Source organism: Phyllostomus hastatus, unplaced genomic scaffold (genome assembly GCF_019186645.2).
Source record: "Phyllostomus hastatus isolate PE091 unplaced genomic scaffold, TTU_PhHast_1.1 phas_scaffold_555, whole genome shotgun sequence".
NCBI lineage: Eukaryota > Metazoa > Chordata > Mammalia > Chiroptera > Phyllostomidae > Phyllostomus > Phyllostomus hastatus.
The window spans coordinates 14,247,459-14,275,167 of NW_025334036.1; the positions used below are offsets into that span (position 1 = coordinate 14,247,459).

At 53.4% G+C, this 27,709-nt stretch overlaps 1 protein-coding gene across 4 annotated transcripts in view; it reads right to left on the bottom strand.

The window, feature by feature from the left end:
* HERC2 (HECT and RLD domain containing E3 ubiquitin protein ligase 2) overlaps positions 1 to 27,709 on the bottom strand; it is a 198,849-nt gene that overhangs the window by 38,003 nt on the left and 133,137 nt on the right. For all 4 annotated transcript variants that reach the window (XM_045824954.1, XM_045824955.1, XM_045824952.1 and 1 more), the window contains exons 53-70: positions 25,506 to 25,696; positions 24,378 to 24,483; positions 24,199 to 24,290; positions 20,703 to 20,878; positions 17,777 to 17,888; positions 16,369 to 16,450; positions 16,122 to 16,265; positions 14,825 to 14,915; positions 14,361 to 14,538; positions 14,111 to 14,192; positions 13,825 to 13,996; positions 13,006 to 13,150; positions 10,929 to 11,154; positions 9,643 to 9,814; positions 8,713 to 8,902; positions 7,532 to 7,672; positions 4,584 to 4,775; positions 1,652 to 1,805 (exon numbers count right to left, since the gene is read on the bottom strand). In XM_045824954.1, coding sequence (XP_045680910.1) covers positions 1,652 to 1,805; positions 4,584 to 4,775; positions 7,532 to 7,672; positions 8,713 to 8,902; positions 9,643 to 9,814; positions 10,929 to 11,154; positions 13,006 to 13,150; positions 13,825 to 13,996; positions 14,111 to 14,192; positions 14,361 to 14,538; positions 14,825 to 14,915; positions 16,122 to 16,265; positions 16,369 to 16,450; positions 17,777 to 17,888; positions 20,703 to 20,878; positions 24,199 to 24,290; positions 24,378 to 24,483; positions 25,506 to 25,696 — 2,646 coding nt within the window. The remainder of the gene's footprint in view (positions 1 to 1,651; positions 1,806 to 4,583; positions 4,776 to 7,531; positions 7,673 to 8,712; positions 8,903 to 9,642; positions 9,815 to 10,928; positions 11,155 to 13,005; positions 13,151 to 13,824; positions 13,997 to 14,110; positions 14,193 to 14,360; positions 14,539 to 14,824; positions 14,916 to 16,121; positions 16,266 to 16,368; positions 16,451 to 17,776; positions 17,889 to 20,702; positions 20,879 to 24,198; positions 24,291 to 24,377; positions 24,484 to 25,505; positions 25,697 to 27,709) is intronic.

Below are 27,709 nucleotides of genomic sequence, written 5' to 3' on the forward strand. Positions count from 1 at the left end.
TGCACCCCCTCCTCACCAGCATCCCCTCCCCTTAGTTCATGTCAAACAGACAGGGGCGGGTTAAGAACGGTATGGGAAGTGGAGAAGCCAAAGAACTTGCATGAAGCGGGGCAGACCCGAAGCAGGGGACCTGGCCCCACCTCCAGGGTCCGGATTCCGTTACACTGTAGGACACCCCGCTGGTGTCCCAGAACTGTACATGAGCAGGAAACCACACCTCTGGCGCTGGTGTGAATGAGTGTTACAGGACAGGGCTGCGAGGGGCTACAAGGGAGAGTGGCCAAGTAACCAACAGAAACTTACACGGTTTTGAGGGATGCCGGGAACAACTTTGTGCCAACCAACCAGGCAACTTGGATGAAACAAATGAATTCTAGAAAGACTCTGTAGTTTGAATCCTGGCCTTTTTCTTTTTTTGTAATTCGAGTGCCTGAGTTCCTTCAGCCTTGATTACGAAGGCACCCACTTCTGAGATGTCTCTCAGGGCAGGCAGGGCCACCACACGCTAGAGCAGGGGTGCAGACCATCCGACAGACAAGCCCTGGCTGAGACGGCCTCACGGGTGAAGTCCACCACCCACTCAGAGAACAGCACTGACCCCACCTACCCAGACACCTTCCGAGGACAGAGGTGGGGGAGCACTCTGCAATTCAACCTCTAAGGCCAGAGTGGGCCCAGTGGCCCAGCCAGACAAAGGCGGACAAAGGCAGGGAAGGAGAGCCACAGAAACAAACAACTCATGACAAGGAAAAAAAAAAAGGCAGGAAAGCTACAAACCAAACTGTTCAAGAAAAGAGAGGCAAAAATCCTACACAAAATGCTAGTGCTGCTTTCGATCCGCTGAGGGTCCTGGGACCGACCGCCCGTGGACACGCTGGTGAACCAGCCCAAGGGCAAGGGGCAACGTCTCCCCAGGAGGTGTGCAAGCAAGAAAGGCAGGAAGCAAATGGAGGAGCACCGCATGGCAACGCCCACGGGCCAGCTGCCCGGGTGCTGAGTTGTCGACATCATCATCTGCTCAGAGCAGAGCGGGGACCAGCAGAGCCTGGAGCTTCCAGACGCCGGACCACAGTCAGTGGTCTCGCTGAAAAGCCCAACTCCCTGGGCCTCCGAATGCAGCAGATGAGCAGCCGGACAGGCCTGGGGGACCGAAGGGCTGCAGTGCGGGCAGAGGGCGCACTTCCATGCCCGGGAAGCCCGGCAGGTCAAAGGCCCATGTTCCCCACCAGGTGAGTCAGTGAGGAAAGGCAAACAGTTAATAGAGAAACTTAACAGGTAGAAACTATTAATTAAAAGAGACTTAAGAGAATACGCATCTGGGGAACAGAAACTGCCCAGAAATGCTGGTCAGGGACAGCTCTGAGTCGGGGCTCTATGGCTTTGGGGGGACGGGGGACACAGGGCTTCTGGGACAGGCACCAGGCTGGTTGTGGACCTGAGTTCTGGGTGCTGGGCACCCGTCTGGTGGTCATTAAGAGATGTTCACGATGCCTGGTTTTCCACCATGGTTTATTTGGAGAAGAGACGAGCCTTTCTGAGAAGAGTGGGGAGAAGTGACTCTAACGCAACTCTGTGAACTCTGCTCTGGGAGCCGGTGACGGCCGCTCCTCGGAGGCGGCTGCAGCCCCCGCGCCCCCGCGGCCCGCAATACCTGGGATCTTCACGGTGCCGCTGGAGGACGTGTCGTCCGTGTAGGGGTGGCTGCTCTCCACCACCACGGGCTGGGAGGACAGGCGGCCGCTCTGTGAGTCGGTGGCGACGTCTTCCAGCTCAGTGACGCACAGCTCCAGCAGCATGTCTGCCACCTGCAGGAGGAAGGGAGATGCAGATTGGGAGGTCCTCAGGTGCCACCTCTGCTCGCTCGGCTTCCAGAGCCTTCTGCGGGGGCCGAGTGGCAGAGCAGAGCACTGGGGGCTGGGGGAGGGGGGGGGTTGAGAAATCTAGTTCCCATCAGGGCCCAACTTCCTCAAGTATGAAATCACAATGGCCCAGGGCTTGCAGGGCCCAAATGTTTTAGTGTCTTGCATCATTTAAATGGTCAGTACTGGCAGTGACTCACGGGGGTGGCCCAGGTGCTGGGAGCAAGACACAGACCACTGGGCACACGCCAACTGAGGAACACAACACCTGTGATTGCAAGTTTCTGTTCACCCCAGACGAGAGGAGCTGGCTTCGGGAACAGACATATTGAGGGGAGGAGCAGAAAGGTGACCAAAATGGCCAGGACCCTAAAGGCACGGGGTGGTGGTGGTGGTTGGGGCGGGGGGGTGGTCCAGAGCGCAGGACACAAGAGGAGCCCTCTAGCCATGCAGCCAAACAGCACCAGAGTTATGACCCCAGAGCCAGCGGGGGCTCCTGACCCCGGGACAGGAAGGACTAGCCACAGCCGCTCCACAATCCACATGCCCAGATTCCACCCAAATGTCTCAGTGTCTTGCATCATTTAAACAGTCAGTACTGGTGATTATAAACTCCTTGGTTACTATGTTTAAAAACAAGCAAGAACATGTCATTACAGCAATAATGCATCTACCTACATGCAGTTTTTTTAACTTGGAAAGAAATAAAACTATTCTCTATTCTATTCTTTTCAAAAACAAATGTTTCCTTATACCAAGATGACCCACAGGGGAGCTCAGGGAGCAGCAGAAGGACTAACCCTGCTGACATGTAGGCACTATCGCTGCAAACTTCAGTGTATGTGTGTGTCTCTCTCTCGTTTTTAAGAGTCCCCACTATTAGGGCCAGGAAGGACCCAGGAGCAGCATCCTGCCACTGGCCAGGGCGGTTTGAAGACAACCCTACCTCTGTTCCCGCTCCCCTTGAACCTGGCATGTGTCACAGAGACGTGGACACCAGTGTCATGCCAGTGCTGCTGCATAGCCCACCAGGGCCCTCTGGGCTGCAGGACTTTTCTCTGTACTGCCCAGCAGCCTCGCAGGAGGGTGACAGTGGGGTCACAGGCACAGCTTTGCCCCCAGGGCACTCCGGGCCCCACCCCCTTTCTCCCACCCACGCACCCACTGCCTGAGTAGCCCTTAGGAATGACCTCTGGAGACACCCGCTGTCCCATCTGTACCCAGAGGGGACACCTACGCCAGGAAGCGGGTGCAGCAGGTATGTGCGTGACACTGCAGGGCCCGCTGCCTTCCCTGCGTGTTCTCATCCACATCCTTCCCCCTCACAATAACCTCGTGCAAAATCAGTGTTCTGCTTGCGACTACTCCCCTTCATTAACCTCCCAGAACGATGCCAAGTGACTCGCCTTAGAAAACTAGAAAGCAGGAGACTGTAGCGCTAGTTCTTCCTGAATAAGCAACAAGAAACAATAAGTCCCTGAAGGATCTGCAACACCACTGACGGTGTCTTCCAGGCCAAGCCCACAGTCCTCAGCTACTTTGTGGTGTGGGGGGCAGCAACATGGCGCCTGGAGAAGTGGACAGTGCCACATGAGACCCCCTGGCCGGGCAGGGCAAGCCCGCTGATGGACAAGTCCCTACGGAAGTCCAGGAGCCTCAGGGCTGACCGATCCTGTTTCTAGAACATACTCAGGTAACACCGACTTCATACCCTAGACCAGCCATACATGGTCTTGAATTCAAATTCAAGTTCAATTTAAAGAAAAGGAGCCTCCAGTTCCTCAGGTGTGCCCGCCATGTTTCCAGTGCTCAGTGACCATGTGTAGGTAGTGGCCGCCACACTGGAGGCTTGGGCGCAGGACATTTCCACGGCGGGAAGTCCTCCCAGACCCAGAGCCACCAAATACTGGAGCAGTCAAAACACTGTGATACATTACAGCACAAAGAGTTACATTAATGGAACAGAAAAGCCTGTGAAGGAACCCAAATACACATGGAATTAAGAATATGACAAAAATTTGTTTTCGAATTCCTGGAAAAAGATGAACGATTCAATTGTTGATGCTGGGGCAACACGTTTGCTATCTAGGAAAATATAAAGCTGGATCCTAACCTATCCCTTGCATCAAGACAAATCTCAGCTGGCTCAAAAAGGCAGATGTAATAAGTAAAATCACAAAAATGATTAGAAAAAGTGGATGTCAGCCCTGGCTGGCGTAGCTCAGTGGATTGAGCGTGGGCTGCAAACCAAAGTGTCCCAGGTTCCATTCCCAGTCAGGGTACATGCCTGGGTTGCAGGCCATGACCCCCAGCAACCACACATTGATGTTTCTATCTTCTTCCCTTCCCTCTCTAAAAATAAATAAATAAATCTTTTAAAAAAAAGAAAAAAAAAAGAAAAAGTGGTGTCTTTAAACCCCTTTGAGGTGGCAAGCATACTTTCAGCATAACGCAAAATCCAGGAGCTGCAAACAAAAACCTGGCAGACCCGACGTCGTGTCTGCTACAATTAGAAATGTCTAAACAGCTAACCACGTCCAAGTTATGTCAAAGGCGAGCTGGGGGGCAACCCTGTGGCAAGTTTGACAGACAAGGGACTTGTTTTACCCAGAATCCTCCCCAACTGCTGCCTACTAGCATGAAATCAAGCACCAGATAAGATGTGACGTCAACAGCAGCTTTGCCCGCAGAGAGAAGGGCCCACACTGCCCGCCTGGGGCTCACCTGGGGGTAGGCAGTGCCCATGCCGGACAGCACGGCCGAGAGCACCTCCCTGCCCTTGTCCCCGGCCCGGCCGCACACGGACAGCTTCAGCAGGTCCACCAGCACGCGGGTGTCGTCCGAGACCAGCAGACTCGTGAACTCGTCCAAGGACTGAGGTTCCGGGCCTGAGACTTTATTTTGGCTTTCAACATCCTAAAGAGTCCAACAGTGAAACAAGGAATACTTACGTTATGAGACAGTCACCAGCTTACCCAGAAACTCAAAGGGTGGGTGACCACCACAGATAAATAAGGGACTTTGTATGTGACATTGAAGACCATGAAATACCAGATTAAGAAATGAAAGGCCCCTAAAATCTCTGCCTCCACGTACTGTTTCTAAGACCAATTAACTTTACAAATTAATAACAGCATTTGTCCGAAGAGATGCTTAAACTATAAAGAAAGGACAATTCACACTGTGCCAAGTTCGTCTCACAGGTGCTCCCTGCACCGCAGGCTGGTGACGAGGTCATGCGTGTGAAGTCTATCACCACCTGTAAGATCGGCCTGGGCATTTTCTATCAACTATACTTGTACACGGTATTTTTGTATATTTTGTCTAGATCCTCCTCATAATTCTTGCCTAGAATCTTATTTGAAGTGACTCATTGGCATGCAAAAATAAAGTAAGAGTCTTCATTTATCTCTGTGGATCTTGGAAGAAATAATATCTGCCCAAAAGGACTCGTCATCGTCAACCGGGCCCAAAGTCACAAGCAGAGCCCAGAGGTCATTGCTGATGGAGACCTCTCCCACACACGCTGCCTTTCAGGGAAGAGCCATAGACACAGCTGCCAGCTTCCCCTCCGCCACCCCACTGTGTTCCTACCCACCCAGCTGACCTTATAAAGGAGCTCCTGGTGTCATATCTCAATCAATGGGCTGAGACCTGCCTCATCAATTAGTGCTGCACCAATAGATCCTCACTTGCATCACTGCCAACCAATCAGAGCACCTCATAATGACCAATCAGAAGGTGTGTTTCAGAGCAATCAGGAGAGTGCCATGTGGACCAATGAAACTATGTAAATTTGGACTCCTCATTTGCATAAAATGGACCAATCAGGGGCAAGGGCGGGCACATTCTCTATAGAAATGGCCTCCCTTTTGTCTCAGGTTTGGAGACTGCATTTCCTGTTTAAACTTCCTGAATAAAGTTTATCCTTTTACTGTACCCTAGATGGGGTGGTTTCTGTTGGCATTAGATTGAAGGCAGTGACCTTGTGTTGACACCCCCCTCGCCCCTTCAGCAGAGGAAGGGAGGCACGTGCTTGCCTGGGGCAGCATCGCTGCCCTAGTGCACCCCATGAGGGTGTCCCTCCAGGCTGCTGCCCAGGACACGGGAGCCTCCAGGAGGGTGGCAGTAGGGTTCAGCTTACAGAAGTAAATGAGAACTGCCAGCACTGGGCAATCCCACACTTTTGAGCTTAGAGGGAGTGCAAGTCACCAACTAAATGCTGGAGGGCTCAGGCCCTTCCAGGTCGCCACAGACTCTAGTTCCTCAGAGGGAGGACAGATGCCCAAGCGCCTCTGCTCTTCCCGTGGGCTTTCTGGGCCTCAGCAAGAGCAGTGCCAACTCTCTCCAGAAACAGAAAGGAGGAAGAGAACTAGAAAGAATCCTCTGCTGTCATTAGAACGGACTGCGCTGCCATGAACCAGGGGTTCCCAGTACATGCAGATGCACAATGAAACAGACATCAATGTACTGATGCGTTTCAATGTAAGTGAAAAAATCCTCAACAAAACAGCAAACCCGCCCAGCGACAAATAAAAGGGATACACGCCCTGAGTTCAGAAAGGGCGACAGCCTGGCCAAACCCTGGGGCACCAAAATGGTGCTGAAGCATTGTCCCAGCCTTGGCCTTCACTCCCTAGAGAGGACGAGGAGGTTAGAAGCCAATACTCACGTGCCTGGGGAGCTGCCCCAAAGGCCCGGACATCGTGTCCAAAGCTTACAACCCAGCCCATCAGAAGGAGCCGGGGCTCTGGGGAGAAACAGCAGATCCCCGGCAGGGACATGACAGTGAAAGAGGAGTCTGGAACGCACTGTGGCACCACAAGTAAGGAGGGGTTCACACAATCACGGGGACACGTCAGAAGGACAGAGGAATCAGCCGAGCTGGGCTCCCAGTGGCTAAGTCTGGGACGATTTGGTTGCCAAATGATGACAGTCATGTATTAAATAGGATCCCACAACTCTGCACCCAGACAGACAGACAGACAGACAGACACAGCGAGGAGGGAAAGCTCTCCCTTACAGGAGACGGACAACAATTATAGTCCCGAGGGCACAATGGATTTGGAAACACCACCCCGTGACAACGACCCCAGCGACAATGTGTTCAGCTGCACTCGTCAGTGGCTCCTGCAAACCCGTGGGCAAGACGCCATGATGAAGCAGGTGCTCTCACGGGCTCGCAGCGTCTCCCGGGCGTACCTTCTTCCCACGGCAGACTTTTATGTCAATAAAAAGCTTCTCCAGCAGAGAAGCCTGGCCCACACTCCACGGCGAGTGGCAAGCACCAGTGAGGCAGCAAGACAGCAATGCGCAGATCCCAAAGGGGTGCACAGAAAAGCCGTTCCAGTGCGAATACTAGAGATACACACCAGGGCGGGGTGGGGCGGGGCGGGGTGGGCCTAGACCTAGAAAGGTTACAGTTGGGAAGAAGGGCACAGCCTGCGTGGGTGGAAGGGTTAAGCATCCTGACCGGAGGGACACCCACTGCCACGCTGAGGGGGAGGGTTGTGCCTATGGCTCTGCTACCCATGGAGCAGGCCTGCTGGCACCTGGGGACACAGGGGACGGTGACGCCAGTAGATGCCTCGCCCTATTCTATGTGCTACTCCCACCGCCCTCATGCACGTGTGAGGTTATTGCAAGAGAAAATATTCGAGAAGCCCCTTGACCTCTTTGGTTTTGGTCATGGTTTCGGCAATGATGCTGGCAGCTCCTGGGTCATCGGTCACCGGGATAAAGGGCCGGGAAGAAGCTGAGGAAGCAGACGGGGTCACTGCGGAGGGGGTGACAGCGTCCTCAGAGGAGAGAATCTAGTTTAAAAAATACACAGGAAGAGCAGAAACTCAGCAGTGCGGCACAGTCCCCACACGCCTCCTGAAAGCCTTACCTGTCCACCTCCCCACCCCCAACATCTGGAATGTTCCCGGGTTTGCAGCAGTGACTAGGTGCTTGTGCCACCGACACGTTCCCCGCCTAGCAGGGTCGGGGGCAGCCCCTCGAAGTCAGGTGCCTTTGCATGCCCAGGGAAACCCGGGACTATTCACAACAGGTCCCATGAGGAAGACTAACATGACCTCACATCTCTTCATACTGGATTTCCCCCAAAATGAGTTACAATCACTTTTGGTTTTATGAGCTACAAGGTTGCAAGAATTACAAAGGACTGTGGACTTGCATATAGCAACTTTTTTAAAAAAAGATTATATTTACTTATTTTTAGACACAGGGGAAGAAAAGGAGAAAGAGAGAGAAAGAAATATCAGTGTGTGGTTCCCTTTCTCTCGTCCCCTGCTGGGGGCCTGGCCTATAACCCAGGCATGTGCCCTGACTGGGAATCGAACTGGTGACCCTTTGGTTTGCAGGCTGGTGCTCAATCCACTGATCATACCAGTCAGGGCATGCAACTTTTTAAAAGAATAAATCTAGTTCCATTTACATGCTAAAAAGTCTTTTTAAATAAAATATTTTCTTTTCTTTTATCCTCACTAAAGAATATACTCACTGATTTTAGAGAGAAGGGATGAAAGATTGAGAGAGAGAGAGAGAGAGAGAAAGGTGGACGTGAGAGAGAGGCTTCAATCGATCAGATGCCTCCTGTACACGCCCCCACAGGGGACCAAACCCACAACCCAGGCATGGGCCCTGACTCGGAATCGAACCTGCAACCTTTCAATTTCTGGGACAATGCTCCAACCAAGTGAGCCACACCAGCTAGTGTATAGAATATTTTCTAATTCAAGCCCCAAACCACAGCAGCAGGCAGGAAAACACTCTGGATTAAGTGACAGGATGACGAGTCTTCCCTGGCCCTTTCCCTTTCCGCTCTCACACTGCCCGTCTTTATTTTTACCTCCCCTCGCTTTTCTTGCCACGGACTGGGACTCAGCCTCTCTTCCACGTCAGCGGCCAGCACACACTCGTCTCCGTTCATGGGACTGGCCATGGCCGACACGTCGGAAGCGGGTGCCGAGGACGAGAACGAGGGACACTCCACCGGGGCGATCATGCCGGCCGGCATCAGGGCCCCCACCACGGCGTCTCTGTCAGGAGAGAAATCGGGGCCTGGGGCAGCTGCCCTCCCCAGCAGAGGGCAGCGGGCCAGAGACCAGCCAGGCACTACCCGAGGGACTCCATTGTGTGCACAGGATATATGCGTAAAAGTTTTGGAAAAACACGGAACATCTGAATGCCCACAGTCAGAACAGGAGAAACTCTGCCCATCACAGAAGTGAGAGCAGAGCGAGTCTCTAGATTTTTCTGCACAATGTTCCTGGGCTGTTAGAGCCGGAGGGTCATTTGGTGTCTGAGCCGCATCCCAGGGGCGCCTCACAGGAGGCAGCGAGGACCCCCATCCTCTCGCGTGGTCTGTGGCCTGCGACTGCCATTCCTGGGAGTGCTCACGCCTGCTCCTCAGGCCCATGACCATGACCCTCCGAGAGGTGGTAACTCCTGAGGCTGGAGAACATCCAGCTGCTACCCCTCTGCTGTCCTGAGCATTTGAATGAAGGGGATTTCGAATGGCCTTTAACACCATCGAGTACCAGTGTCAACGAATTCTTCCTCTGCCCCCAAAGATTCATGCCTAATGTACTCTAATGTACAAATCTACCTTGACTGGATTTTCTGATTCAAATTTCAAGCGTCAAAGCGCATGTCACCTAAAACTCACATTATTTAAAGCCAGTAAAACCACATTGTCTGAGACACTTGATCCATCAAACAAAGGACAAACCCCCAGCTCATGTGACTGCAGGATCTCTGACGCCGGCGGGCAGCCTACCTGGCGTACATGATCTGCAGCGCCGTCAGGATGTGGGACAGGGCCTGCTGCTTGGCCAGGTTGCCGTCCAGGGACAGGAGGATCTTGGCAAGGGAAGGACGATTTGGCTTGGCATTGCTTGCACCGCTGATCTTGTTACTGGCAGCAGAGGAGTCGGCGTCGGAAGGCACGCCTGCAGAGGGAATGAGGGTTTGAGTCTGGTTTTCAAGGTTCATTTCAAGGTTCATTTCAAGGTTGGTTCATTTCCGTGATTTAAATCTTTCAGTTTAGTTCCAAAATACAATGCAGTCTGCATTTTGGTATTTCACAGGTGAGGTGGTAGGTTCATCAGTGACTTCTCAGAATACAAAGGATGCATTTATTTTATCTTATTTACACTTCCATAACTTCTATGAAGTTATTTTCAGCAGAGGTTCACTGACACTGCAAAACAATGTACGTACTTTGGCAAAATTCCTTCATAACAATCTATGTTACATGTACAAACTACAAAGATGTTACAATAACTACCTATATGTACTTACCATTGAAGTGTAAGGCTACGAATCTAAAACAATGGCAAGAAGACAAGATGCTCCTAGTAGCCCTGGCTGGTGTGGCTCAGAGAATTGAGTGTGGGCTTGCAAACCCAAAGGGTTGCTGGTTCGATTCCCAGTCAGGGCACGTGCTTGCGTTGTGCACCCAGGTCCCCTGTAGGGGGGTGTGCGAGAGGCAACCGTGCATTGATGTTTCTCTCCCTCTCTTTCTACCTCCTTTCCCCTCTCTCTAAAAATAAAATGAATAAAATCTCTTCTAAAAAAAAACAAACAAAAAAACAAATGATCCTAGTAAAGTCTTCCTGGATGCAGTTCTCAGCTCACTGCCGAGGTGGGAGTGGGGGACGGGGGTGGGGGACGGCAGTCTCATGAACACAGGTGGCGGAGCTCTGAGTGAGCAAGGCCCCCATGGCTGCAGTTCACAGGACAGGACCGGAGAGGATAGGGTTGCCCAGGAGCACCCTGGGTTTGTGAAGTGTCCCATGCACCCCAGCTGAGGGTGCAGCAGAAGGTGACGGGTGCCTCTGAGTAGGGAGCTGCCCGCCGCCATCAAATGAGCTGCACGAAAGACAGGCCCAGGCCCAGGCCCAGCACACTGGCTGGGAAGACAGTGAGGGCCCAGCCCAGCACCTGCTCCACAGGTCACGTGACGAGACCTCGTAACTCACAGGGCACCGAGCGGGCACTCTAAACTTGCTTCCACGCTGCCGCACCGCACGGAAGGAGTCAGAACATACAAACCGGCATTACCTAAATAGGAAGCACCTAAGGGGTCCCTTGCAGTCTGGAACAGGACTGGCTCATGGACAGCAGGCGTCGCCACGTCGACTGTCGTCCACGCCACACTGTGTGACGACCCGCAAGCCACCCGCGTGATCTTCTGGCCCTCCAAGCCCTGCACCAGCGTGGGCTTCCTGTTCACGGTGGTCGTGCCGTTGCCCTGCTGGCCGTGGTCATTGTCCCCCCAGGCGTATACCTGTTAGGGGGAGAGAGCCAGAATTTTTCTGTGTTTCAGAATACTCTGTTCCAACTTTAAATATCTTTTTTTTTAATTTAAAGCTTTCTTTTTAAGATTTTATTTATTTGTTTTTAGAGAAGGAAGGGAAGGAGAAAGAGAGAGAGAGAAAAACATCAATGTGCGGTTGTGGGGGGCCATGGCCTGCAACCTAGGCACGTGCCCTGACTGGGAATCGAACTTGCAATGCCTGGTTCGCAGCCCACGCTCAATCCACTGAGCTACGCCAGCCAGAGCTCAACTTTAAAAATCTTGCCAATGACTATAAATGATCATTGACTTAATAACATTTATTGTTTTGTTAGAGGAAGCAAGGGGGGGGGTCTCTTCTTCATAAATGCAGTAACTTATTTTTTCCTATCCTGTTTTATTTTCAATCCTCACCCAATTAAATCACTATTTAATGATTTGAGAGAGAGAGAAAGTGAGGGGGAGGGAGAGAAAGAGAAACATCCATGTAAGGAACACTGATTGGTTGCCTCTCACATGCGCCCGGACTAGGGATCGAACCCACAGTCTAGGTTTGTGCCCCGACTGGGGATCAAACCCACTACCTTTGGGGGTACAAGACAATGCTCCAACCAACTGGGCCACCCGGCCAGAGCTATTTTTTCCTTTATTTGCAAGGAAAAATGATCACAAACAATATGCTCAGTTTTCAAGTACGGCAGTAGTCCCCCTTACACACTTTTCTGCTTTCCACGGTCTCAGTTACCCTGGGCCAACTGCGGGCCAGAGCCATTCCTGGCAGCTCAGGGCACAAGGTGGGGCCCCATCCTGGACAGGATGTCGGCGCATCGCAGGGCCACTTACCAGCTCAGACGGGGATAATTCCGACACGTCAATGAACCTCACATGCCCATCTCCGGGATGTGGGAGCACCCGGTCAGACATGGGGAGCACTGCACGCAAACAGCGGCCCTGGCCAGAAACTGATTTTCTCCCTCATCGATGTTACAGCAAAACCACACTTACTGCAACGTTATCCAAGGACCCGCTGTACATATAGGGCTCAGCATGACCCACGGTCTCCGGTGCCCAGGGGGTCTTAGAGCACACCCTTCACAGATTACAGGAGACTCACGCAATTCCCTTCTTGGCTTTACAGAATCAGAAGTTATAGCTGACTTTTCATTCATTTTGATTAAAAACCAGTGTGCTGCCCTGGCTGGTGTGGCTCAGTGGATTGAGTGTGGTCTGCGAACCAAAGGGTCCCCTGTTCGATTCCCAGTCAGAGCACATGCCTGGGCTGCAGGCCAGGTCCCCAGTAGGGGGTGCATGAGAGGCAACCACACATTGATGTTTATCTTCCTCTTTCTTCTTCCCTTCCCCTCTCTCTAAAAATAAATAAATAAAATCTTTGGAAAAAAACTCCAGTGTACTAATTTGTTGTCACACATGAATCTTAACAATGTAACGCCCGTGACCCTACCATGGCAGAAGGGACTGTCAAAGCAGAAGGGACCCGGAAAACACCTGAGGAGGACCACTCTTTCGAGGATGAAGCATGTCCATTTCCCCACTGGCTATTCATCGATAAAGTAAAAGATGGCTCCTACCTTAGCAGCAGGAGGGCCTTCAGGAGCAATCTCTTCACACTTCCCTAGGGACTTCAGAGTTGGAAAGCCCACTCTGTTACAACACACATCGGTAGGGGACACTTTCCTGGTGTCCCCACTGCTGACAATGGGGCAGATGCACGCAGGAACCAAACGGACTTGGCCCAGCTCCTGGTCTGTCAATCTCAAGACACACCCCACCCCATGGTGAGTTACCCCTTTGACACAAGGACCGGTCCCGACCCTGGCTTACCTGCCCTGCGTCCGTGACCGCCAGGCAGTGCAGGGCCCCAACGGCCACGTGCACGATCTTCTTCCCCCTGAGCCCTTCCACCACCTGCGGCTTCCGCACGTGCACGTCGGAGCCGTGGCCCAGCCGGAAGTAGTCCCCCTTGCCCCTGCGGGGGGTGGACAGTGTGTGTCAGGATGTGGTGGCAGCCTGGCGCCACGCCGGAGCAGACGTTCTCTGCTCTCTGCCAGGGCACTCGAGCCAGCTCCACGCCAATGCCGCCCACCGTGCCCGAGCTCTCTGACGTGACGCTGGAAATCCATGCACCGCTCTTCTCCAACAAGGTCCCGAGTGTTTTCCCAACATTAAAGTTACCCATGCAGGTTTTCAGGTACAGAAATCAAAAACGTGGCAGACGACCTCAAATGCCTCTGACAGGTCCTGTCTCACAGATGTCCTTCTTTCTAAGCTGCCCCCTGGGCATGACACTCCCGATAAGCCCCTCACACTGTCCCTGTCTGTGGGGTGCCGCACTCCCGAACTCTTTCAGCAAAAAATAAATCGGAAGTCCGTCTTCCACCCGTGTGATCCCCGGGATTCTAAGAAAGCCGAGGCCACCTCACACACAGCTCGCCCCACCCGGAGAGACACGCTGGACTAAAACGTGCTCAGTGTTGGTTTGCAAACAACTCGGTTACAGTGGGAATCTCCTCCTTTAACACTGTCAGTGATACCGAGTTGAAATAGGTACAGGACAAGGGTGCCAGCCTCCCCACAGGGTGGGAGCGGAAGACGGTGCACAGCTGCACGGCAGGCAGGCAGGCAGGTGGGCGGCACACATACCACGTCCACACCACGCCCGACTTGGTGAGTGCCAGGGAGAACTGGGCGCCGCACTCGATCTGGCACACGCCCTGCCCGTTCAGCCTCTCAATGTTCTGGGGCACGTTGCAGCCCTCGCTTCCTCCCCGGCCCAGCTTTCCAAAGTCGCCGTCGCCCCAGGAAAAGACCAAACCTAGGTTTAAGGAAGAGATGCTTCAGCCCAGAGTCTGCCCAAGTCGCGCGCAGGGGCGGGCGCGCGGGGGCAGGGCGCGCGGGGGCGGGGCGCGCGGGGGCGGGGCAGGCGCACCTTCATCAGTCAGGGCCAGGGTCTGTGCGTCTCTGCTTCCGCAGGCCACCTGGATCACTCGGTGCCCGAGCAGCACCTTCACCTGCTCGACCACAAACGTGAGAACAGAGTCAGGCCAGGCACTGAGCACGTCTGAAAGGCCATCCATCACACACCCATCTGCACGGACTTTCTCAGACTCGAAGCTTAGGTTCTCTGGAAATCCACCGACGGTAAGCGTTCCTTAGGCCACAGACACGGGCGTACTCACCATCTTGGGCTTCAGCTGCGTCGTGTTATCCCCGTGGCCCAGGCGGCCGTACTCGCCCAGGCCCCAGGTATAGAGCTCCCCACTGGACGTGAGCGCGGCGCTGTGCGAGCTCCCGCAGGCGATGTCCCGGATGCGCTTGCTTTTCAGCGCCTCGATCAGCCGCGGTTTGTCGCAGTTCCTAGAGCAAGTCGGACAACACTCCCTGTGATCCACCAGCTTTGTTTTTAAAGGGGGAAGAAAACGACATCTACAAATCCACTTAAACACTGGCACATCTCCACACAGAACGTGTAAGGCAAAGCCACAGTCCCAGGTCATGTTCCAAATACATTTTAGGTTCACTTCTCATCAGTCACCGCCCCCCTCAACCCCATTTACTTTTCTGAGACAGAACGATCAATAGGCATTGGCTATGACCACCGGTACTGGCCCAGATTAGCAAGCCATGGGGAGCGCGTGCTTACAGCCTGCTGAAGTGTCCCAGCTTGCCGTCGTCGCCTTCCCCCCAGGAGAACACCTTCCCATCGACGGTGAGCGCCGTGGCATGCCGGCCGCCTGCAACGTGCACACGGGTGCAGCCGTCAGAGGCGGGTACGCAGGGGTCCCGGCGTAGCCGCCTATTCTGCCCGGCGTGCAAGAGGCACTCAAAGAACACGTGTTAGATAAGGGAGTGAAAAACAGGACCAACGTTTCAGGGAAACAGATACATAACCTAAGCGAGCTTTTACTAAACTACAACTACAAGGGTGCGATCCTAGAAAGAATTTCACTTGCAAAGCAGCAGCAAAATCATGTCCTTTATTAACAGGACTGCTGCTAGGTGAAATCCATCAAGATCGACTTTCAGAAGGACACGCAGAAGGAAGGACGCCTGTCGTCAGGCAAATGCTCAAGTGCGAGGGCGATCGAGCCTGTGAGGACTGCCCCTCAGCCGGGACCCACGTAGGCCAAATGCCACCGCGTGCAGGAGGGGCACCTCGCTCTTCCCAGACATGTCAGCCCAGGCTACCCCCACCGCAGCAAGAACCCATCTCCATCGCCCCCCCCCACCCCCGCAGGAGGGTCCCCGGTGTCCCTGCCAGCTCCTGGGCCCCCAGGCCTCCCCCATGCGTCACGCCGGGTTCCTTACCACAGAACCCATGTAAGAAAGCAACAAGGTGCTCAGCTAGAAACCACACTTCCCAGACCCCTCGGCCCAGAGAGGATGGAGACAGAGATGAGAGACAAGTGCGGCTTGTGGGAAAGTTTCAGGTGGGGGTCTGTCAGTGAGGGGGGACCAGGGGGACCCGCTCCACCTGGGCATGGAGCTGCCATACAGGCCCCAGACCCACCCTCAGGGGTTCACAGGGAAAGCAAGCATGCACCTTGCTGGGGACCCCACCCACCAGGAAGGTGCGCCCCTCAGCCCAGGCACACGCCAGGCTTTGTATCGGGTTCTGCTCCTGTTCCCAGGGGCCTCGCAGGGCGCTGTGACAGGTCTGCTAAATGGAAGGCGTGTGATCTTTGAAAGGATCGTTCTCATTACTGGGGTGCATGTGCATGCCGGGAACCTAAAGGCAGCTCCAGGCTCCTTCCCGGACAGAGAGTGCACCTCCAGGCACAACCCGGGGCGGTTTCAAAGGTGCTGGCTGTGATGCTGAGCCCAGGGCTCCCAGACTGAAAGCCACCCCCGGGGGCTGTCACTGGCAGAGGGCCCCAGTCCCTGGCGGAGCACGGGTGGCAGGCTCACCCCCCACATGGGCGGCAGCCCCGAGCCGGTACCTGAGTGCACGGCCACCTTCTTGACCATGTAGTTGCTCAGCGCCGTGATCTGGCGTGGGATGGGCACAGTCCCGCTGGACATGCCCAGCCCCAGCCGGCCGTTGGTGGCCTCTCCACAGGCGTACACCTTCCCCTCCAGGGTCACTGCAGGAAGCAGAGCAGGGACAGGTCTCACTTCTCACGCATGGCAACTGTTTCTCAGCACTAAGTACGACTCTCAGAAATGTTAACACTGGAGCAACCGTACCTGCAAACAAGCTTTTAGAGCCGCCGGCCACCTGAACCACGTTCAAAGCAGACAGCGTCTCGGAGAACGAGGGCACCTTTATCTGGAACAGGATGTTCCGTGACAGCAGAGGGAGAAAAAAAGACGTTTCCTTTACACTTTTAAAATTACAAGTAGCCTTACTAGATGATACAAGGAATTACTGTTAGCTTGCATGATGACATTAACCAGAGGTTACTTTCTCTTAGCGATACACACTGAAGTGTTTTAAGGATGAGATGAGGTGCTGAGGTTTACTCTACAATGAACAGGGGCGGGGTTTGTAGAAAACAAAAGCGAAGCCGTGACCATCTGCTGGTGACTACTGAACGCTAGGACCAGGACACGGGGATGCTGGGACAAGGACATGGTCTCTCTACGTGGTACGTTTAAACCCCTCTGTAATTACAGGGGAAAGATGAATGCATGTAATGTAAAGATTCAAACGAACATCTGAGAAAGTACGCTGTATCTCAGGTCATGTCCTGCTTATTCTCACTGACTCTGGCATCTCTCGAAAGTTTAGAGTTCCCATTTCAATGCATCTGAGTGAATTTAAAACTCTCAGAGCCCTCAGGGACCCGCTCCCACAGCAGGAACTGTCTTAACAGTCGCTATGAGGGTGGCAAAGGTTTGCACCACAACCTCTAGGGGGCGCTACACCTCTCCTTCCTGGCCATGTGCCAGCACGGGCGTGTCCTCGGGACCCCCCAACTGCCCCTACCACCACGACCAGCTCTCAGGGATTGCTGCCCCTGCCCACCTCTGAGTGGGTCCAGGACTGTGCAAATAAAGATACAAACGCACTGTGCTTGAAACGACAGACTCAAATAAGTATGTTCTAATGTTCCTGCTCAGCGTCCCCACAAAGCAGGTGATGAGAAACCCTGCGATAGCCAAGTCACAGAGGAACTGCCCCCGGCAGTGGGAATGGCAGGTGCTGGTTTGTGACGCCCCAGGGGAGAGACCCTGAGTAACAGAAGGGACACCGGATCCCAGGCCCGTTCAGACGCACCCTCTGTGGCAGCGAGTCCCTGAATCACGGCGCGCTCACCTCTGCACGTTTACTTGCTCTTATGTTTGTGGTGAGCAAACTGTGCACATTTCGAAGGCAAGATCAACACAGTTACAGACGATAATTATTTTCTATGTGCTCATCAAATCTTTTCAAAAGTGTATCTTCTAGTTTACAACACAGTAATAATGCAACTAGACCTAAAGCGCACTATCCGCCCAGAACGGAGGCTTTCCCGAAACAAACTCTGGCAGAGCCTGTGCATCCAGAGCAGCACTACTACGGAGAGCCGATCTGAAAACCGCCACAGAGGAGGCCGGCCCATCAGCGGGCCTCTGGGACAAGGGCAGGGCAGCCGCAGCCGCAGGGACGTACCTTGGAGCCCTTCAGGCCGCCCAGCTGGTCCTTGTCGTTCAGCCCCCACACGAACACCTTCGTCCTGATGGTGGCCGCTGACTCCAGCCCCGCTGCCTTCTTCCTGACGAGGCTGCCCGAGGGAAGGGACACACGGACAGAGCCCGTCAGCGTTTGGACACATTTAAAACCAAAGGAAAGCGACCACACATGTGCCCAGTTTGCCCATCACCACGAGAACTCTTCTGCGTCTTGTTCTACCACAGTAAACCCTACAGCAAACACAGGCATCAGTGTTCTGCAGGCTCTGCCTGCTGCCTTTTAACACTGAAGCGTCATTTCCGCCTGTTGTCTGGGTGGCAACCTTTCTGTGACACACCATGTTCGACCCAGCGGCTGTGGGCAGGCTGAGAGCGGCCCCTGCCTGTCACCTTGACATTCCCCCCCCCCCCACAGAGACTGCAGAGAACACTGGCTAAGTGGCCCAGGAGTCACAGCTGGGGCTGGCACTGTGTCTGGTCATCTCCCTCCACCCCCAAAAGAAATAATGTAGCAGATGTCGCAGTGTGACCTCTGGGGCACTCTAACACAAAACACCACTTTCTTCCATTTCACCATCCACAGGCACTACAGGCCAGCTGGGCTGAGGCCCCGCCTCCCTGCCCCAAAGACCAGAGGCTCCTCCCACCGCCCGCTCTGTCCCTCTCCCTGCCTGCCCGCAGTGGGCTGCAGGCCTAATCAACAGAGCACTACTGGTCCAGAACTAAGGGGACCACAAAGTGGTCTGGACCACGGTCCAGAACTTGGGGCTGCATTTTCCACGTGGATGGTCTGATGCCAGGTGCTAACCATGTGCTTCCTCCGCATGTCATTCCTGGCTTTTGCTTGCTTTGTTCTACTTTTGTAAGCCAGGATGGAAGCCCAGGGCTTGAGCAGGTTCTCGATGAGTAAGTTTCTTTAATACTGACTTTAAAGGTCAAACTTTTATGGTTTGGAGATTAAAAAAATACAGGAAAACTCTTTCATCGGATATGAGGCACTGGAGAGTGAGCCCATGCACACTGAAATTACCCGAAACATCTCAGAACACATTTTTAGCTGAAAACACGCACAGGACGCCAGGAGTGCTAGCCCAGACATTCGGTGACCGGTGCCACCTGCACATCGACCAGCCGGAACGGGGCCAGTGGTGGTCACCGGGGGCATAGCCCAGGTAGGAACTGCCCCATGGAAGATGGCCTGGACCACACATCCGCCCTCCAGTTATCAGCGAATGGATGATACCCCACAGAAAAGAACTTACATTCAGATATCTGGAAGTTCTTTTGTTACTGTAATCTGTTAGGTCAAAATGTCATCAGTGAGTTTTTGGTTACTTCACATCTGCAGTTCACGTACTGATCACATTTGCCCAGTTCATTCAAATAGCTATTGAGGAAGAAAACGCTAATCTATAATCCTTTCCCTCACGAAAACCCTATGATTTATTTAAATAAACTGGCGTTTTCCTTAATTCATGCACGTAGCTACAACTGGTTTGAAGTATACTGGACAGTGTTACACCGATTCTAGGTACGGTGGTGTCACACACGCTCATTCCTTCCCAACGGCTGTGCAAAGGTTTCGGAATAAAACAACACAGAACCCAGGCCCACGATCACAGGGCCCCTGAGAAATCCCTCGATCACGACCACAGCTCTCGCCTCACGTGACACAGAGCCCCTTTCCTGGCAGAAGACACACGACTGAGGCCGCATGCAGGAGAGCAGCGGCGGGTGGCGGGCCGGCCCGCAGCGCCCTGTGGCAGCGCAGGAGGCAGCCACGTCTGTGAAGTGCAGCGACAGACTCTGCTTGCCTTCTGACCCAGCAATTCCACTTTCGGCAACTTAACTGGGAAAATACAGCTTACCCGAGGATGGTGAAGGTCACTGTTTGCTGCTGGGAGACAAGCGGGGCTCGGACAGCCCTTCCTCCCCCTCAATCCCGCATCCACACCAGGGCACGGGAGCCAACACAGGCAAACCCGGCAGCCCAGCCGGCCTTCCCGGTCCTCAGTGCAGGCTGCTCCTCGGCCAGACACACCCGTCCCACCCGCTCCGCTCTGGTAACCGGCCTTTCCTGGGATCTGCCTGTGGAGCGACTTCTCCATGTTCCGACACATCGAGGCTCCTGGGCAGCCTCAGAGCACCTAGCGCTCCCCCTTCCTGCGCGCCAGCGGCTGCGAGGCCACTTGGCTGTGTGTGAGTCTCTCTGATCCCACTTTGTGCACCCCCACCCCCCCAGCACCCACAGACAGAAAACAGGGCCAGCCCACGGCAGGAGGTCCGCAGACGTGGTGAGCACATGCCCGCACCAGTCACCAACTCGGGGGAGGAAACGGGAGCATAGTGGGGGAGGAGACCCTGGGAGACCCTGCACCCGATGACACTGCACGGCCCACACCAGGGCGCAAGAGGCCACGGCGGCAACAGCATGAGCGTGCGTGATGCCACCGGGCTGCACGCTTCCACATGGTCCGCCTGGGAAACTCTGCCACGTGTGTTTTATCACAACACATGTCCTGAATTCAAAAGTGAGCCATAAAACACTGAGCAAAGAAGGCTCTGAAACGTACCCACACCACACCACGTCCACAGGAAAACACAGCTAGGGACAGATAAAGAAAAAACAAGGATACATGTACTGAAGTATTAGGCGTGATATTTCAAGTAGAATAATTAAACACGTTTAGTTCCCTTTTGTAATGGGATTTTTCTAAACACACCGTGTTTCCTACACTCCACATGTCCCTGATATTAATCGAATGATCATTCGTGCGAGTGCATCCACATGTGTCTACCGTTCCCGCGGGCGTCCGTCCCCTCTGCCTGGGAGACACCCGAGTCGGTACTGGCGTGTGGAAGTGCTGGTTTGGGAATCAGCAACAGCAGAACCCGGCGCCTCTCACCTCCCATTGCTGCCTTTCTCGTCCTCTTCCTCCTCGTTGTCGGACGCCAGGAACGGCACCGCGGCCAGGTCCTCCTCCTCCGGGCGGATGCGCCCCAGCAGGACCAGCCCGTGGATCTTGCAGTCGATGCCGGAGCTCCTGCACTGCTTTATGGCGATTTCGATGTACCTGTGGTACTGGACACAGAGACGGTGAGCTGCAGACTGCTGAGGAGGGCGGGACGCTACACACGTGGAGCACGTGCAACGTCAGAGCTCCCGGACACCTGTCCCGGAGACGTCGAGCCAGCGAGGAAACGTCCGGCTGTGGGAGCAGGATTGCCCTTCAGGAGAAGTCAGCTCCCCAGGGTGCGGGACTCAGGCAGGTTTCCTCACAATAATGAAACACTCTGAGAGCCGCACTGCGTGACTGTGAACCTGTCTTAGAGCTTTCTCAAACCAGGATGTATTAAGAAAGAAAATCAGGAAGTCCACAGAGCCTCCGTAATTTTTAAAATGTAGCGAAAATACGTGAGTATCTATAAATCAGAGCAAACAGTACGAAGAGCCTTGTTACTCTATCACACAGCCGAACAGCCACAAAGGCAGGACTGACCGTGCTCAGGTGTGACTTATCTACAGGAAGTGCAGGCAGCGGCTGTTCGGAAACCGTGGCGAGCAGCACTGAACTAGGGGCACACAGATGATACCTCCACGCTGCGGCCACCGCAGCCGAAACAGGGTCCCCTCGTACCACCCAACACACAGCCAACAATCAGACTGTCTCCTCAGCATCTCTGCATCACTGGTTTGTTCGAACTGGGGTCCCGAGGAGTGACAACCTGTCTGTGACGCCTTTGCCTCCACGGGTGGAAGCTGGCTCCACCCCACCCTCCGTGCCGTGTTGGCGTCACGGCACTCCCCCCTGGGCCCCCGGACTTCCCGAGAGCAGACCCACACAGCGGGACGCACACGCTGGCAGCGCCTTCTCCTCGGCACCTGCTCAGACCGCAGGTCTCTCTGCGATGTCACAGGAGGCAGAGCTCGACCAAACCATCGGGATGTGTAACACAGACTGAGAAATGAGAAATTCCACGGGAGGAAAAGACCCAGTTTCCTTCTCTCCTCGGCAAGGGAGAGGCCAGAGGATTGAGAGATCAGTGAAGTGGGAAGCGCAGGTCCCGTGTGAATCACGCTTCCCACAGACAGACCGCAAGTGGGCAGGAATGCAGAGCCTGGGAAACCGCAACACGGACGGGAAATGTGGGACGTCAGTGACCAGGAGGCGTGCCCACGGCAATGTGGCCACACTGCTTAGTCCTTACGAGACAGGAATCTCAAGCACACGCTACTGAAATAAGGGCACTTTGGGGACCTGCTTCTGAAGAGTCCAGAAGGGAAAAAACCAGGGGAGGGGACAGATGGAGGGAGATGGTGAAACGTGACTTGCAAACATGTTGGTAACTGCTGAAGCTGGCGTTAGGTTCGTGGGGAACGCAGCATTCCTTCCCTTCCTGGTTGTGGTAGAAAACCCCCATGACAAGCCTTTTTTATAGGGAAGGTAATGCTGCAATGTCCAGTAGCTTCACAGAATGGTAATATTCTGGGTGGTTTTTTTTTTCCAGTCCTTCCATGAGGGTATGTTTTTATTGAGTTAAAAGAGAGAGAGGAAGGTAGGGCCAGAGGGGAGAGACTGAGAAAGAGAGAGGAACGAATGCTAATGTGAGAAAGACACATCGATTGGTTGCCTCCTGTACATGCCCCAACCAGGGATCGAACCCACAACCTTGTGGTGTACGGGATAACGAGCCAACCAACTGAGCCCCCTGGCCAGGGCTATTCTGGTTCTCGAGTGGCTCGGAGAGATGAAGAGTGGGTTACGAGTTTTCTGATTATTCAAGATGCTTCCTACATCTCATACACGTGATATACACTATTCTATACTCAGCAAATATTTTATAATAAGTTGCTGTCTGAAAGTTGACTGGATTAAAGTTAATGCATCACTTATGAATAATAATCTCGATCATTGATTTAATTAACTCTATAGCTGGTGATTTGGTTAAAATACAAAAATACTCAGGACTATAATTAATACATTAGACAAGTAGTATTTAGTTACCTAGCATTAATAAACAATAAAATGAACTAAATTAAAAATCAGTATCCTTTTCCAGACAAACTCAGTAGTATCTTTCATTTTAACAATTTGCCAATACACTCATTTATTAACACTACTGGCATTAATTAATCCGACAATATGTCATGACACGGTTCAATGACATTCAGGAATGACTGGAGCCCCCCAACTCTATTTGCTGAAGACTAAAAGAAAATAAAAACAACAAGCTTCCAGGTAACATAAGGCTGGACCATCAACTCTGGGGCCTCGGGAAAGGAGCTGGCGTATCCCAGCGACTCCAGACGCAAGTTACCAACCCTTCACCCTTGAACAAATCAACCTACCACTGTGGATCAGCTCCCTTTATGTTTATGTTAACACACCTTGTCTGCCTTTATTTGCACAGACCAAAAGCAAAAATAATAATGAATGGTAGCCCAGGCTGGTGTGGCTCAGCAGGTGGAGTGCTGGCCTACAAACCAGTTACTGGTTCGATTCCCAGTCATGGCATATGCCTGGGTTATAGGCCAGGTCTCCATTAGGGGGCATGCGAGAGGCAACCACACATTGATGTTTCTCTCCCTCTCTTTCTCCCTCCCTTCCCCTCTCTCTAAAAATAAATTTTTTAAAAAAATCTTAAAAATAAATAATCTTTAAAAAATAATGATTGCTGATCTTTGTTTACTCATTTAAAAATAAACTCACTGAATATTAGATAAATAAAAGTCAATTCTTTGATATCTTTATCCAGTATCATTTTGCCAAGTACTATCCTCACGAGGCAATGATATCAACAGTACAAAAAACCGTCATAATTTGTATTATTTTAAATGTGTTTCTCACCATGATGCTGACACCGTGTGGGAAGATGTGAGAGGCGGTCTCGCCTCTCTGTGATACAGGGCACTGTTTAAAAGGACCTTCATTGAGCGTCTCAGACAGCGTTTTCAAGAGAGACTGCACACTTGGACGTGTTTGGAAAACCCCCTTCTCACCCATCAACACCAATCCACAGCTCAGCGCCTCACGATGAGCCCAGCACTGGCGGCCAGGAGATGTGCAAACAAAACGGCAGCTGCGACGTGGCGTGTGGTCCCAGAAAACCATCACGCACGGACACGGTCAAGGACAACGCTGCCCCTGGCGCGCAGAGTGGCCTGCCTGCCTCCTCGCAACTCAGCCGGACACCCTGCGGCCGCTTCTTACCAGAGGGAGGGTGTAAGGTGTCTGCTTTCCTTTCCAGCTGATCTCATAAACAGCGGTGTACCTGCCCAAGTTTAAAGTGAATACAGTGCAAAGCGGGGGGTGGGCTCAGTATCCGCACGGAAAAGGTCAAAGAGGTCAGCTCGTGGTCATCTGCAAACCATCACCAGGGGGCACCACTGCACCCACTTACCTCGGTGCAGTCGCTCAGGAGGGGCACGGTGGTGTCGGTGGAGTTGATGTTGATTGTCTTCAGTTCGATCAGGTTATTCAGGGAGTTCCCACCTGGAAGGGAAGGGGGCGGAGAGGGGATCAGACCTGCAGGTTTTGTTGTACGACAGACGAGGGCATCTGAACGCACGCACGCACTACCTGACACCACGACCAGGGAGGGCATGTAGCTGCTGTCCGCCGGGTCGACGGTCATTTTCAGTCGGTGAACGAGAACGTCGGGGAAAATCTCCAAACGGATCCAGTGCTTAAAGAAAAGAATTCTCAGTTAGTACATTTCAGCTGCTACAATAGTATCACTGAAGCCCTGGCTGGTGTGGCTCAGTGGACTGAGTGCTGGCCTGGGAACCAAAGGATGGAGGGTTCAATTCCTAGTCGGGGCACATGCCTGGGGCCAGGTCCCCAGTAGGGGGCACACAAGAGGCAACCACACATTGGTGTTTCTCTCCCTCTACCCCCCTCCCTTCTCCTCTAAAAGATTAAAAAAAAATAGAAGCAAATGAAGCTAGAGAATACATCACAGGGTGTGGCAGAGGGAACCCGCCTCTGCACCGGCAGAAGCTACGGCTGCTCTTCCTCCACTTCCTCACTTGCTTATCAGGACCCAGGGCGGACCCTGCACAGCTATCGGACAGGGGGCACAGGGGTCCACATGGTGGAGAGAAAGCCCCTCGCCCCACGTCTGACCTGCATGTCCAGAGTGTGGGACCCACATGTAAGTGCAAACCCAGTATCATCCCCAAGGTCAGCTAGGGCAGACGAGAGACATTTCTAACCAGAGCGGAATCTGAAGCAGATGCTCACGATGGGGAGTGAAGACAGCACCCTACTCATTAACGGGCCGGTGACATAAAACCTGTCACCTGTGCTGTTTAAAATCTCTGACAACAAAAACTGGATAAAAACTGGACGGCACCGTTAAAGCAATTAATGAGCTAAAGTACAAAATGAGTACCGATGGGGCCGTCACAGCATAGCCGAGTAGGTGTCCAGTGTTTACCTGCAGCTCTGAGAGGTGGAGTGCCGACAGGTGAGGGGGAGGGTGGAGTGCCGACAGGTGAGGGGGAGGGTGCAGGGCCAACAGGTGAGGGAAAGGGTGCAGGGCCGACAGGTGAGGGGGAGGGTGCAGGGCCAACAGGTGAGGGGAAGGGTGCAGGGCCAACAGGTGAGGGAAAGGGTGCAGGGCCAACAGGTGAGGGGAAGGGTGCAGGGCCGACAGGTGAGGGGAGGGTGGAGGGCCAACAGCTGAGGGAGGACGGAGGGCCCTACCTTCCCCTGCGAGCCAGATGACTGCCAGCAGGGCTCACTGCCGTCGATGAGCCGGGAGGCCTGGTTCCCGGAGGACGACACGGTGAGGGACTTCACCATGCGGGACCAGCTGTCCAGCAGCGTCCCGGGCGGACCGCTGTGGCACCGCTTCAGCTGCCTGCCGGACCGGCCGCAGAATATGGCCGACTGCCCTGTGTGCGTGGGGACCAGACAGGTTAGTACAGCGGGGTGGAGCCCTCATGACTGAGATGTGAAGAGCTTCACGCCACGATGAGCTCCTTCCTGCACGGTAACGCTGAAGCTCTCACACTGAAAGGAGCTAATAAAACAACTTCCCAAAAACCCAGGCAAGATGCTCTCTAGCCGCTAGGAGGTGAAGTTCACACTCTGCTGTGGTTTGTGCCACATGGCCCTCCCAGCAGCACCCAGAGGCACACGCCCGGGGCAGGCGACACCAAGCTGGGGAGGAGCCCAGCGGCTGTGCACACAGGGGACATTCCTACTGAAGATGCTTTTACAAGGCAAAGCACGAACAAATGTGCAAAGGGCTTCCTCCTCCACTGGGGGTGAATCTGAAGACTCCTCCCACCGAGGAAGGCTGCGAGGGGCGGACAGACACTGAAGGGTGAAGGAATCTCGGAAGCGTCAGTTACTGAGGTGGCGGAAGATAATGGGACCACGATCCGAGGGTCTGAGGGAGGCCAAGGCGGGAGGAGGGACCCAGAGGTGCTGCGCTGGGGATGAGAGGCTGTTTTTCCCCGGGGCGTGTGGTACTCTCTAAAGAGAGCCCGCAGGTACTCTCAACAGGCTTGTTACGGGGGTCTCGGGGATGCCAGGAGCTGGAGTCCAGAGCCTGCCACCAGAGAGGAGGGGGTGACCACACGAAACCCAGACTTCCGGCTGAGATCCCAGCAGGAAGAAGCCCAAGAGGGAGGGCAGACTGCTCAGGGCTGTTTGACGATTTCTGCAAATTCTGGCTCCAATGAAACCACACTGCTGGGTGCCACGGGACCGAGGTGAACCTAGAGAGTTACCTATCCCAGTTATCAGAGAGGCCGACCCTCCCCCCGATCTCTGGAGAGATCTCTTAGACCTCAAACTGATTCAAGAAATAATTTTTGAATATGATGTCCAGCACACAACGGTACATGAGGACTCCGAAGACCATGACTGAAAACCACCAGGAAGGACAGACGACAGAAACAGACCCACAGGAGCTCCAGGTATTAGAGTTACAAGATGCAGATTTTAAAACAACTCCATTTTTAAATGTTCAAAAAAGTAAAACACTGACTAGTTCGGCAGAGAATCAGAAACTGTGTTAAGACATAGTTAAACAGAAAAGACTAGAAGTGCTCCAGTAACCCAATGAAGAACCCACTGAACAGGTTTACTAGCAGACGAGACTGATAAAAAGGCAATGAGTAAAAAACACCCAGAATGAAGACGGGGGAGCAGAAGTTTAGAGAACGTGAACAGGAAGGGGAAAGGCGTACAGGAGAGAGAGCCTGTCCAGCACAGCCGTGGTGACGCTGGTGTTAGCTCACGAGTCCGACCTCGGGGGTCCGTCTGCAGCGCACCCATGCACCCAATCACCACACTGAACCCCTTACCTCGCACGACGTTGTGGGTCAAGTTATACTGCCACAGGGTGGGAAGGAAAATAAATAAAACACAAAATAAATAAATAAAAAGCCCCACTGACCCAAAAATACAATGTTACGGAGCACAGGTCTACGCACACGGAAAACGTGTGTCAGGGAAACATGAAAGACCATCTCAGACGCAGCACCAGGGGCAGTGCCGAGACTGACCGGTGTGGACGGGGCGGCAGTCAGCCCCTGGGACGGCTTCCGCAGAAATGACGTGACCTGAGCGACAGTGGCGCAGTGTGCGCAAAGTGCTGGCAGACAACTCGCTGCACAACAGTTTTCAAAAACAAAGGAGAAACAAAGAAATTTTCAGGAACATAAAAACAGAATTCATAGCCACAGAAAAGTAAAGTATGAAGGGCTATTCCTCAGGTGGCTGGAACATGATAATAGGTGGAAAGTGAAAGATGCAGGAAGGAACAGAAAAATTATGGTGTTAAGTATGTGAAAAAATCCGAACAAATATGCAATAAATACTAATGCCTTGCATGGTTAAAAATGCCTTGTATGCCCTGTATGTGTGTATCCTGACCGGTGTGGCTCAGTGGGCAG